Consider the following 13,406-nt stretch of genomic DNA (forward strand, 5'->3'; position numbering starts at 1 on the left):
AAAAACCCTAGCTATAAAAGCACAAGGGCCCAGCTACAAAAAGGCCCCAGCTACGTTTCAAAAACGGAAGGACCCAGCCTCTAAAAATCCGAATCTACCCTCAAAACCCTAGCCACCACCTGGGTCAAGGAGGCTTGCCGAAGCCCAGCTTTGGAACCCGGCCCCAAGGCCATTGCTCAAGCCCAACATCGCATAAAACTCCATTGCTGAAGTTTCAAACACACCTTCGCGCCACCTTGGCCTTTCTACTAAACGAACACTCGGACCCCCATGGACCCAGCTCGTAAAGTGCCCCCCAAGACACCCTTTCCAAATCTGGAAGCCCCCAGCCCCCGCTGAAGCCCAGCTCCACATAGCACAAACCCCAGGCCTTTGCCAAAGCCCAGCTCATGAGGCCCACCTACCAAGAACTTGGAAACTCGCGGGATCAAGCCCCTCATTCTTCCTGCCGAAGGACAAGCCCTTGCCGAAGCTCTGAAGGCCCAGCTCCAAGGACATGCCACAAGCTCAAATATCCACAAGGTACCCAAATTTCTTAAAATAATAATAAAATTTGCACATATGCATTCCTTCTCTTCGGCACCCTCGTGCCCAGGCACATTGCCTTGCCCCATGCAAGCTTTGTGTCACCTTTGGCATCTCATTTGCCTTCGGCACCCCCGTGCCTAGCTTCACCTTCGGCACCCCCGTGCCTAAGCCCACCTTTGGCACCCCCGTGCCTAAGCTCACCTTCGGCATCTTCTTGCCTAAGCCCACCTTCGGCACCCCCAGTGCCCAAGCTCACCTTTGGCACCCTAGTGCCTAAGCTCACCTTTGGCACCCCCGTGCCTAAGCCCACCTTTGGCACCCCCGTGCCTAAGCCCACCTTTGGCACCCCCGTGCCTAAGCTCACATTTGGTACCCCAGTGCCTAAGCTCCCCTTCGGCACCCCGTGCCTAAGCTCACCTCCGACACCCCGTGCCTAAGCCCACCTTCGGCACCCTAGTGCCCAAGCTCACCTTCGGTACCCCCGTACCTGAGCTCACCTTCGGCGCCCCCGTGCCTAAGCCTACCTTTGGCACCTCCATGCCTTGCCACATGCAAGCTTGTTTCGCCTTCGGCATCTTCTTACCTAAGCCCACCTTCGGCACCCCGTGCCCTTCGGCATTTTATATTGCGACAAGCAAGTCTCATGCCTTCGGCACCCTCGTGCTTAGCCACTTCCTCTTGCGACATGCAAGCTTGGCACCTTCGGCACCCCATGCCCTCCGGCATTATTGCGACATGCAAGTCTTATGCCTTCGGCATCCTCATGCCCAGCTACTTCCTCTTGCGACATGCAAGCTTGGCACCTTCGGCACCCCATGCCCTCCGGCATTATTGCGACAAGCAAGTCTTATGCCTTCGGCACCCTCGTGCCTAGCCACTTCCTCTTGCGACATGCAAGCTTGGCACCTTCGGCACCCCATGCCCTCCGGCATTATTGCGACAAGCAAGTCTTATGCCTTCGGCACCCTCGTGCCTAGCCACTTCCTCTTGCGACATGCAAGCTTGGCACCTTCGGCACCCCGTGCCCTTCGGCATTTTATATTGCGACAAGCAAGTCTCATGCCTTCGGCACCCTCGTGCTTAGCCACTTCCTCTTGCGACATGCAAGCTTGGCACCTTCGGCACCCCATGCCCTCCGGCATTATTGCGACATGCAAGTCTTATGCCTTCGGCATCCTCATGCCCAGCTACTTCCTCTTGCGACATGCAAGCTTGGCACCTTCGGCACCCCATGCCCTCCGGCATTATTGCGACAAGCAAGTCTTATGCCTTCGGCACCCTCGTGCCTAGCCACTTCCTCTTGCGACATGCAAGCTTGGCACCTTCGGCACCCCATGCCCTCCGGCATTTTATATTGCGACAAGCAAGTCTCATGCCTTCGGCACCCTCGTGCTTAGCCACTTCCTCTTGCGACATGCAAGCTTGGCACCTTCGGCACCCCATGCCCTTCGGCATTTTATATTGCGACATGCAAGTCTTGTGCCTTCGGCATCCTCGTGCCTAGCTCTTCCCCTTGCCACATGCAAGCTTGTTTCGCCTTCGGCACCCCCGTGCCTAGGCCCACCTTTGGCACCTCCATGCTTTGCAACATCCAAGCTTTGGCATCCCTTTGCCTAAGCTCACCTTCGGCACCCCTTTGCCTAAGCCCACCTTTGGCACCCCTGTGCCTAAGCTCACCCTCGGCGCCCCCATGCCTAAGCTCACCTTCGGCACCCCTTTGCCTAAGCCCACCTTTGGCACCCCTGTGCCTAAGCTCACCCTCGGCGCCCCCATGCCTAAGCTCACCTTCGGCACCCCCGTGCCTAGGCACATTGCCTTGCCACATGCAAGCTTTGTGTCACCTTTGGCATCTCATTTGCCTTCGGCACCCTCGTGCCTAGCTTCACCTTCGGCACCCCTTTGCCTAAGGCCACCTTTGGCACCCCCGTGCCTAAGCCCACCTTTGGCACCCCCGTGCCTAAGCTCACCTTCGGCGCCCCCATGCCTAAGCTCACCTTCGGCACCCCCGTGCCTAGGCACAATGCCTTGTGACATGCGAGCTTGTGCGTTTGGCAAACCACTCTGCCTTCGGCACCCTTGTGCCTTTAGCATCCCCTTTGCCTTCGGCACCCCCGTGCCTAAACCCATCTCTTGCAACATGCCTTCAGCACCCCCCATGCCTAAGCCCACATTCAGCACCCCGAGCCTAGGAACATTACCTTGCAACATGCAAAGCTTTGTATCGCCTTCGCCATCCCAACTCCAAAATTATGTCAGTATCCAAGGGACCTAGCCCCCTTCCGAAGGCTCAGCTCCAAAACAAACTCCTAAGGCCAAGCTGAGTACTTAGGCCTAGCCCTTGCCTAGCCCTATCTTGAGCAAAACAGGCTCAATAAAAGCCATAGATGGCCCTTACCGATCGGCACCTTGGTCCCTCGCCTAGCCCAACACTCAGGCCTAGCCAAATCTGCAGCTTGGCTCCTTGCGAAGCCTAGCCTCCTTCCAAATTCCAAAACTCCCAGCTTCTAGATCTCCCAGCCCCTAGACACTCGTGCCAGCCCAAACTATAACTAGACTCCTTGCCGAAGCCCTTGCGGCCCAGCCCTTGCTAAATGCCCAGGCTAAACCCACATGACCTGGCCCTTCCTAAAATGCCCAGCTCTCTTGTCGAAACATTAAAAGGCCAGCTCTTGATGTTGGCTCCAATTCCATGCCGAAGCCTCAAAAGCCAAGCCCGTGTGGGACTCTATTTTTCTCTCCACACTCCCTACCGTTCGGCAAGGAAGCTAAACCCTCAAGCTTTGCTCCCTTACCGAAGCAAATGGCTGACTTAGCCACCAAAAAAAAAAAAAAAAAAAAAGAACCTGCCGAACGGTAGGTGACATGCAGAAGGAAATTTGGGGGAGTTGCCAATTTTTGGCTGACCTAGCCACACAAAAAAAAATTTAAATAAATAAATAAATAAATAAATAAATAAATTTTGCACCTGCCGAACGGTAGGCATTGTGCAGAAGGAATTTGGGAAGTGAAAATGCCCACTTGGCTAGCTACTTGGCTGACCTAGCTTAAAAAAAAATAATAATAAAAAAATAAATTGAACCTGCCGAACGGTAGGTGACATGCAGAAGGAAATTTGGGGGAGTTGCCAATTTTTGGCTGACCTAGCTCAAAAAAAAAAAAAAAAAAAAAAAAAAAACCCTTCTCTCCCTCCAAACCACTTTGGTTTTTTGTTGCAACTTCTCTCCCTCCAAAGTTCTTCTTACCCGGGGACTTGGGGGACTGGGGATAGTGCACTATACGACTTGGAAGACAAACTACGGTGTTGCTCGGCCAGTGCACTTAAGATTACAAATCTCCAAGCAAGAAGTACCTTCTTACTCGCGAACTTGGGGGACTACTGTTGACACCATAACTGACCAAGCAACTAGAAGAAACTCTAAGCAAAGCAAGAGGAGTCCCACATCGGAAATCTACAAGAAGTGAAGACTCCCTCTCACCTATAAAAGCATACCACTCTCCACTTAAGAGGGGATTCGAAACTGAGCTGGGCTCCCTCTTCAGGACTCTCCTGTTAGTCTGGCCTTCGAGTCCTGGGTCTCCAGACCCGGGGACTTGACCCCTGGGCTCCAGACTCCAAACTTTGTACCTTAGGCCCTAGGCCTTCTTCCATTTATCTTTGGGTCTAATCCCCTTGTACAAATGTAAACAATATCATAATGAGAACATCTTCTCTGTGGACGTAGCCCATTCATTAAGGGTGAACCACATATATCTTGTCTTTTGTATATTCATAAACTGGCTAAGTCCTCACATACACGCAGAAGGTCCAAACCTTCACCCATCATCCATCACACCTCATCACTAAGTTGGACTCAATCTTGGCCCAACCATTTTGAGCATCAACAGAACTTGTTGTAATTTTTCGTATATTAGAGAAATGACTTAAGTCAGAATCCCACTGCTGCAGCATCACTTGTATGTCTCCAAAATATGTTTCGTAAATGCTTTAAAAAGATTCACTAAAGCTTAAACAACCCAAGATTTACTACTCACTAAAGCTTCATAAATATTATTTGTATTTTTTGACTATGAAGTCTTAAATGTAGAAAGTGTTACAAGAAGTTTGTAGAATTTTTATGCTATTTTATGAATTTATTATGATTTTTGGAAAATAATAATAAATGAAAGAGACACATTTTTTTTTTTTGGGGGTCCAAAGGAATCCATTGAAACAAGGGGAAAAGCCAAAAGAAACATACAGAAAGGAGAGAGCCAATCGGCAGCTAGCAAACAAGCAAAAAGCATAAAAGCACAGGAGCACAGGATAACAGGGAGTCAAGAAACCCACCCAATAGAATCCATGCCACAGCAGGAGACCGACACATGGACTTAAAAAATGTCTTTTTGATTTTGTTTAGTTGCTTGATTAGAAATTGCAGTGCAATTTCTGATTGTCGCCCAATGATGATTGGATTTTAGGAAAAATAAGTCTATTTGATTTTGAAGCTATATGTTGTTTAATACTTTGATGATGACTTTTGCCATTTTGTCTGAATCTCTCTGAGTATGAATACGAGGGAGGTGGGTGGATGCGTTGAAGCACGGCAATTATTGGTACAAAAAAGTCAACAATTATTTGAATATGAATATGAGGGACCCATAACGTTATTTGGTTTGTTTTTATTGTTAGTGTGGTTGCAACTTTGTTTAAGTTGAATTTGATTTTGAAGCTATATGTTGTTTAATACTTTGATGATGACTTTTGCCATTTTGTTTGAATACGAGGGAGGTGGGTGGATGCGTTGAAGGGACCCATAACATTATTGGTACTAAAAAGTCAACAATCAACTGAACATGAATATGAGGGAGGTGGATGCGGTGAAGCACGGCAACCAACCATTCATATCAACAAAAGCCAGAAAAAAAGAATCTCCATTATTAAGAGCTAGCCATTTTTATTGTTGGAAAAAGAAACAGAGAAAGAATCAGACCAGAAAGAGAAGATGGCTGAGTTTGCAGTTTCCACTGTCGTCGAAAAGCTCACGAGCTGGATCACTGAAGAAAAACTTCTCTTGGAAGGTGTGGGCGACAAGGTTGAGCAACTGCGAGACCAACTGCGGTGGATGCAAAGTTTTCTCAAGGATGTAGATGCAAAGCGAGAGAAGAATGAAAGACTTCGCAATTGGGTGTCTCAAATAAGAGAAGTGGCCCTGGATGCTGAAGATATTGTAGAAACTTACATCACCGAAGCAGCATCTCACAGTTCATGGGACATACCTGCAAAGTTAATCAATCTTCATCAGGCAGGAAAGAAGATTGGAAAGATTCAATCTAGGGTCCAAAATATTTCAAGCCAAAAAGAACATTTTGGAATCACTGGCACTGCTCAAGAGGGACGTGAAGGGACGAGTGCTTCCCCAAATGAAAGGCTACGATGGTGGAGACAGACATCGCCCAATATCGAGGAAGATGATTTGGTTGATCTTGTAGAAGATACCAAAGCATTGCTAACACAACTGTCTAGCATGGACCCGCGTCGCCGTGTGGTTTCTATTGTGGGCATGGGGGGTCTGGGCAAAACCACTCTTGCAAAAAAATTGTACAATCATTGTGATCTCAAATACAAATTTGATTGCAAAGCATTTGTTTATGTATCTAATGATTATAGTAGAAGAGACACTCTACAAGAAATAATTGCAGCTACAAGTCCTGATTGCAATATGGAGGATTTGAAGAAACTAGCAGAGGAGGCGTTGGTATTGAAGCTGCACAAATTGTTGAAGGATAGGAGGTATCTAGTGTTTCTTGATGATATCTGGGAAAAGGAGGTTTGGGATAGCTTGCAATCTGCATTTCCAAGTGGGAAGATGGGAAGTAAGGTGATGCTCACCACCCGAAATAAGGAAGTTGCTTTATACGCAGATGCAATGAGCGAACCCATTGAGCCGCGATTTCTAACACAAGATGAAGGCTTTGAACTATTCCGCAAGAAAGCACTCCCCGGAATGGATCGTATGCCTTGTGATTTGGAGAGGATCGGAAGAGAGATGATGGAGAAATGCAGTGGTCTGCCACTAGCAGTGGTGGTTCTTGGAGGATTAATGTCCACAAAAAGGAAGACCGCAGAGGAATGGAGACACGTGCTTCAAAACATCAACTGGCGCCTGATTGATCAAGATCGTGTTTCTGCAGTTTTAGCTCTAAGCTACAATGATTTGCCTTTCCACTTAAAATCATGTTTTCTCTATTTGGGTCTTTTCCCTGAGGATTCCTCTATATCGAAAACAAAGTTGATACGCTTGTGGGTTGCAGAAGGATTCTTACCACAACAAGGAGAAGAAGCTGCGGAAGGTGTTGCTGAAAATTGCTTAAACGAGTTGGTTGATAGGTGCATGATCCAGGTAGGAACACTAACCTCACTTGGAAGTCTTAAAGCCGTTCGCATGCATGATGTTCTCAGAGACTTCTCTATCTCCAAGGGCAGAGAGGAAAGTTTTCTTGAAATTTATAGTGGGCAGGAAATTGAATCGCCAACATCACAACGGACCAAATGTCGAAGGCTTGCAATCCATGGTGAACATGATAACCTGTATGTTTTTCTAAAGCCGTATGCCCCCTATTTACGCTCCCTTCTATTTTTCAACATGGGGGATTCAAAACTCGACTTTGTTTTCAAGGATTTCAAGTTGCTCAGGGTCCTAGATGGTGTTCCCTTTTCATCTCGAGCACCAAGTGCTATAGAAAACCTAATTCAACTGAGGTATCTAGGACTAGGAGTATTAATGAAAACATATATGGTGACAAACGATCTGCCTCGATCAATTGGAAAAATGAAGAATCTACAGACACTCGAAGTAACAAATTTCATAAATCTGTGTTTTCCTGATGTTATTTGGAAGTTGAAGAATTTGAGACATTTGGTGGTCATCGGTGTAGTCGCTATAATGAATTCTAGATTGGATTTGTTAAACAATTTAAGGACCATAGAATGGGTAAAGGGTGGAAGATGGATAGAAGATGGCCGTTTAGCCAGCTTGACTAATCTGCGACGACTGATAATAGTACTATTAGCGCAAGAAGAATTAAACTCATTGGTTTCCAACATAGAGAGATTGCACTGCCTTGAATCCTTGTCGCTGTATTTCAATATGCCCTATTCAACATTGCCAACAGACATAAGCCTTTCTCATTTGGAGCATCTCCACAAGCTCCATTTGAACGGGAATATAAAGAAGCTACCTGATCCACACCAATTCCCACCGAACCTCGTCAAGCTAAGTCTTTCTAATTCCGTTCTCGAGGAAGATTCAATAGATAAGCTTGGGAGGTTGCCAAACCTAAAGATGCTTCTCTTGGGATACCATTCATACAAGTGGACAAAACTAGTTTGCTCCTCCTCAGAAGGGTTTCCTCAGTTGCACATTCTACATCTACAATTGTTAAATGATTTGGAGGAGTTGATAGTGGAAGAAGGGGCAATAATGAAGCTCAAGAATCTAAAGATAGTCCGCTGTCCAAGATTGCGAAAGATTCCAAAACGATTTAAGTTATTGACTATACTCTTGAATGAAGGGGATTTATATTGACTGGTCTGTCTATATCTATTTCATTAAATTTCTCCTTGTTCGCTGGTCTGTCTATTTCCTCCACTTGTACTAGCTATTTGGGTTATTATTTCAGGTTGTTTCTTTGGCTTTTCCTAATAAAAGTTTGTTGTTCGTCGAGTGTTCAATTCTGAAAGAAAATACTGCGTAATTGAGTTGAGGGTGGGGGTTTGCTTTGTTTTGCTGTTGTTGTTTTGTTTTGTTTCTTTTTCAAGCTTGCTGTTTGATTGCTTGAGTTGAGGATTATTCTGTCTGAGGCCGTATGCATGCCAGTCCATCATCGACATAACTCTCCATCAAATCACTTAATAATGTTCATAATTTATTCAATTTCAAATTACTAAAAGAGGAAAACTGGCATGAAACCAACTATATTTGATTTTGATTCAATTGGGTTCTCACATCCGATCCAATGCCGGACTTGCAAAATCATCGATTCGATTGGTTTGAGCGGATTGGACTAGATCTTGAACACCCCTAAATGCAGGCTTATTTCTGATGCAAGCCTCAGTCATCTAATTTTTACCTTTGCATTATTATCACCAATGACAACCATTTTGTAAAGAGAAGACCACTATATTGTTTTCAGCCCTTTTGGGACACGGACGAGTGAGATTGCTTTTTATCTGTTTTGGCCATCACAAGTAACTCGAATTCATGTGGAATTATATATGCAAAAGACATTTCTTCTAGGTATGACACTACTTTATACTAAATGTTGGTTATAAAATTGTTAAACTTCATACCAATAGTACAAGCAAAGATATATATATTTATGTTTCTCTTCCCCAAAACTTTTAACAAGCAAAACACAAAAGGATGCAACATTACCGTCCTCGCAATTTTCTTTGGCCTTTGGCCGATACTGGGAAACACCTTGAAGTTGTTGATGTGATTTTCAAAAGGTTGAGCTAAAGAAATACTCAACGTACCTCGAATCTCGCAACTGGCCGGCAATCTGATTCAGTGGTTTCAAAAATGATCAAGTGCTACCAGCCCTTTCTAAATGGTGATAATGGCTAAATGAATGCTTCAAACGGATAGAATATTTGGAGGGGATTGTGGGGAACCATTTTCCAGCAAGAAGCTTCTACTACAGTAGGATCTGGATGTACTTGAAGAAGAAGCAAGATATCTTCCATCCCCACTGTGAAAAATCATGTCATTCCTATGCATCTTCCCTTTGTTAGTTAAGACAAAGACAAGACATAGACAAGACCCTAAATCAAGGAAAGCTTGTCTACCATCTCTCATACTTTTCCATGTTTACATACCCATGTTTTAGGGATGTTTACACATCCATGTTTTAGGGATACCTTTCCAGGATTTGTGCTAGATGTAATTATTAATTAACCATGTACAATTGCATATAACTCTCAAGTGAGTAATACAATTTCAGATTAGCATTCTCTGCAAATCTTCTTCTCCAAGTTCATCTCTATTCTCTCAATTACACTATATTTGGCATGGTATCAGAGCAATCGATTTTGGTTGCCTCTGCATAACCTTGTTCTTGCCTAATCTCTACCTATCCTTGCCCATAACTTGCTGTTGTATTGTCCCTATCTCATACTTTGCCTTGCCTCAAAATTGATCTTGATCACAAGCATTATTTGTGCTCTTGTTTGCTGAAGTTTTAAGCTATTTCTTCCTCTACATCCTTTTATATATTTACCTCATGGGTGACACCAACGACTCCATTAACTCCACGGGCGACTCCTCTAAAATTGACTCCACCAAGATCGACTCCACAACTCCACCACCCCGGTCCTCTCATGACTACTCTCCAATTACTCCTGATAAGTTGGATGGGTCCAACTATCCTGCATGGTCTCGTAGTGTTCGCTTGGCCATCACTGCTCGTCGTATGGCTGGTTTCATTAATGGTAAAAAGATTGCCCCTGCCATTGATGATCCTAGCTATGAAGCTTGGGATGAAGACAACTGTTTGGTGCAGTCATGGCTCCTCAACTCCATGACCAAGAATGTACGTGCCTTATTTGATCACTGCTCAATGGCTTATGCGGTGTGGGACGCAGCTCGGAAGACATATACTGTCACACAGAATAGCTCCAAGTTGTACCAACTCCGTCGTCAGTCAGTCACTACCTCTCAAAGTGGTGAACCTGTAAATGTATTCTATGAAAAATTACACATAATATGGCAGGAAATTGACAGCCTCCGTCCCTGCAAACATACCAATCCCGATGATGTGGCTCTTCACCAACAAGCACTTGAAGTTGAACGTGTGTACGATTTTTTGGGAGGACTCGATCCCAACTTTGATTCCGTTCGTAGTCGGATCCTTGCCATGAACCCACTTCCAGCAGTCATTGAAGCTTATGCACTTGTGGTAGAAGAAGACAATCGTCAATCTTCCATGCTTGGCGGTGGGAGTGCGATGGCGGTCAAGCCATATCGGCCACCACACCGTACGTCCTCCGGACTTCCCCCCCGGGACCCCAAAACTGAAGATGCAAAAGGAACTCAGAAGTGCACTCATTGTAGTGGTAATCATCTTGTTGAGAAGTGCTTTAAGCTTCATGGTTATCCTGAGTGGTGGGATGCTCTCAAGTCCCGCAACAAAACACCCAAGGCAGCATGTGTTGTAACTACCGATGCTCCTCCATCTTCCACCCTACTCTCCGACTCCGAATCAGATACACGACCCACTACATGGATAATTGACACAAGTGCCACTGATCATATGACTTTTGACTCTACTATGTTTTCCACAATATCTTCTAAGTCTCGTCATCCTTACATCACTAGTGCCAATGGAGTTCCCTCTAATGTTGCTGGTGAAGGAACTATATCACTTTCCCCTTCCTTATCTTTATCTCATACACTACTTGTCCCCTCCATCAATTGCAATTTGCTGTCTGTTGGAAAATTACTTGACTCACATAATTGTTATGCCACATTCTATCCTTCCCATTGTCCTTTTCAGGACCTCACGACTCACGCGACGATTGGGCATGGTAAACGAAGAGGGGGGTTGTATTCCTTGACGGTCTCTTCACCACCAAGGGCAGCTCATACTTATGGTTCCAGCTCACAAGCTCGCAATCAACACCAGATTTGGCTTTGGCATCGTCGCCTAGGACATCCATCCTTTGGCTATCTTCAACGTTTGTTTCCGTCTTTGTTTCGTGGCTTAGATCATTATCAGTTTCAGTGTGAAACCTGTGTATTGACCAAAAGCCATCGAACTGTTTTTCCCTTAAGTGATAATAAAACGGAATTCCCTTTTGATTTGGTTCACTCTGATGTTTGGGGTCCTGCTAAAGTTTCTTCCAATGGCAAAGATGGTTTGTTACATTTATTGATGATTGCACTCGCATGACTTGGGTTTATCTACTAGCTCATAAAAGTGACGTTTCCGCTGCAATCCGTGAATTTCATGCTATGATTACCACACAGTTCCAAGCCTCCATCAAAGTATTCCGGTCTGATAATGGTGGGGAATATGTGAACAATGTCTTGGCACAATTCTTCCGAGACCACGGCATCATTCATCAAACCTCCACATCTTTTACTTCGCAACAAAATGGTGTTGCAGAGCGAAAGAATCGACAATTACTTGAGGTCACTCGTTCATACATGCTGGATAAATCGGTCCCTCACTACTTATGGGGACATGCCCTTCTTTCTGCAGTCTATGTAATTAATCGGGTACCTAGTAGTGTTTTGAAGTTTGAAACTCCATTGAATACCTTGGCTCGTCACGTCTCTCTTCCTATAGTCCTCAAGCTGCCTCCTCGCATATTTGGTTGTGTTGTATATGCTCATGTTCCATCTCATCATAGAAGTAAGCTAGACCCTTGTGCCATTCGATGTGTGTTCGTTGGATATGGATCAAATCAAAAAGGTTACAAGTGTTACCATCCTCCTACTCGCAAGCTCTTTGTCACTATGGATGCCACATTCCATGAAGATTTATCATACTTTGAAGCTTCTAAGCCCCCTTCTCTTCAGGGGGAGAGGAGGAATGAAGATAAGGGAGAGAAAAATCAATTCTGTGAAGAAACGACCGATCGCACTGACCCAAGCGACCGGTCGCCTCGTTCCAGCTCTAATGAAAAACGACTCTGTGAAGAAACGACCGGTCGTAGGCAAGAAGCGACCAGTCGCGAAGACCCCTGTAATGAAAATCGACTCTATGAAGAAACGACCGGTCGTAGGCAAGAAGCGACCGGTCGCGAAGACTCCTGTAATGAAAATCGATTCTGCCCCAAAGCGACCGGTCGCACAGAACCCAGCGACCGGTCACCAAACATCAGTGAACTTGAAGATGGCTACAGCGATGAAGGTAATGAAAAACTGTCGTTCTTGTTTGGTGAAGATCCTGGAGGAGACAATCCAAATGGTTGCTGTGATCAACTACAAAATACAACCCTTCCTTCTCAACCATCGGACCAATCGTCTCGTGATGAGGAAACACTTAAGGTAATTCCTGAAGCACCTAATACTATACCATACACTCTCCCACCTAGGACCACTAGAGGAAAACCCAAACCTCAATATTGTCCTGACCTCACTGCCAAGTCTAAATATCCCATTAATAACCATGTTTCAACTCATAGATTGTCAAAGTCATATGCATCATTTGTCAATCAATTATCTACTGTATGTGTTCCAAATAAATGGCAGGATGCTATAACAGATTCTAGATGGGCTGAAGCAATGGCAATTGAAATAGAAGCTCTGGAAAAAAATTCTACATGGGAAATGGTTCAGTTGCCACAAGGGAAGAAACCAGTTGGATGTCAGTGGATATACACCATTAAATACAAAGCTGATGGATCCATAGATCGATACAAAGCTCGATTAGTGGCCAAAGGGTATACACAAACATACGGAATTGACTACCAAGAGACATTTGCACCTGTTGCCAAAATCAACACTGTACGTGTTCTCATGTCATTGGCTGCAAATCTTGACTGGCCACTACTGCAGTATGATGTAAAGAATGCATTTCTTCAAGGGGATTTGCAAGAAGAAGTGTATATGGAACCACCACCGGGGACCTCTATGACACTCGGTCCCAACACCGTGTGCAAGCTGAGAAAATCATTATATGGGCTAAAGCAATCACCACGAGCCTGGTTTGGAAAATTCACAGATTCTATGAAGCGCTTTGGGTACACTCAGAGCCACTCGGATCACACTTTATTCTTAAAGCGTCGTGGTGAGAAACTTACGGCCCTTATCATCTATGTTGATGATATGGTGGTTACCGGTAATGACAATGAAGAAATGAAGAATCTGCAGAAGCTCCTTGCTAGTAAATTT

General features: G+C 45.1%; 1 protein-coding gene across 1 annotated transcript; it reads left to right on the forward strand.

The window, feature by feature from the left end:
• Positions 1-5,387: 5,387 nt before the first annotated feature.
• LOC110746434 (putative disease resistance protein At1g50180) lies at positions 5,388-8,241 on the forward strand. Its single transcript, XM_021946657.2, has one exon. It carries the CDS (start codon positions 5,511-5,513, stop codon positions 8,091-8,093), a length of 2,583 nt encoding a protein of 860 aa, XP_021802349.2. The 5' UTR covers positions 5,388-5,510; the 3' UTR covers positions 8,094-8,241.
• Positions 8,242-13,406: the final 5,165 nt, after the last annotated feature.

The sequence above is a fragment of the Prunus avium genome, chromosome 8 (assembly GCF_965620075.1).
Source record: "Prunus avium chromosome 8, drPruAviu1.hap1.1, whole genome shotgun sequence".
Classification (NCBI taxonomy): Eukaryota; Viridiplantae; Streptophyta; class Magnoliopsida; order Rosales; family Rosaceae; genus Prunus; species Prunus avium.

Excerpts from the sequence above, each read along its gene's own strand:
- LOC110746434 (XM_021946657.2), top strand. The coding sequence starts at position 5,511 with ATGGCTGAGTTTGCAGTTTCCACTGTCGTCGAAAAGCTCACGAGCTGG.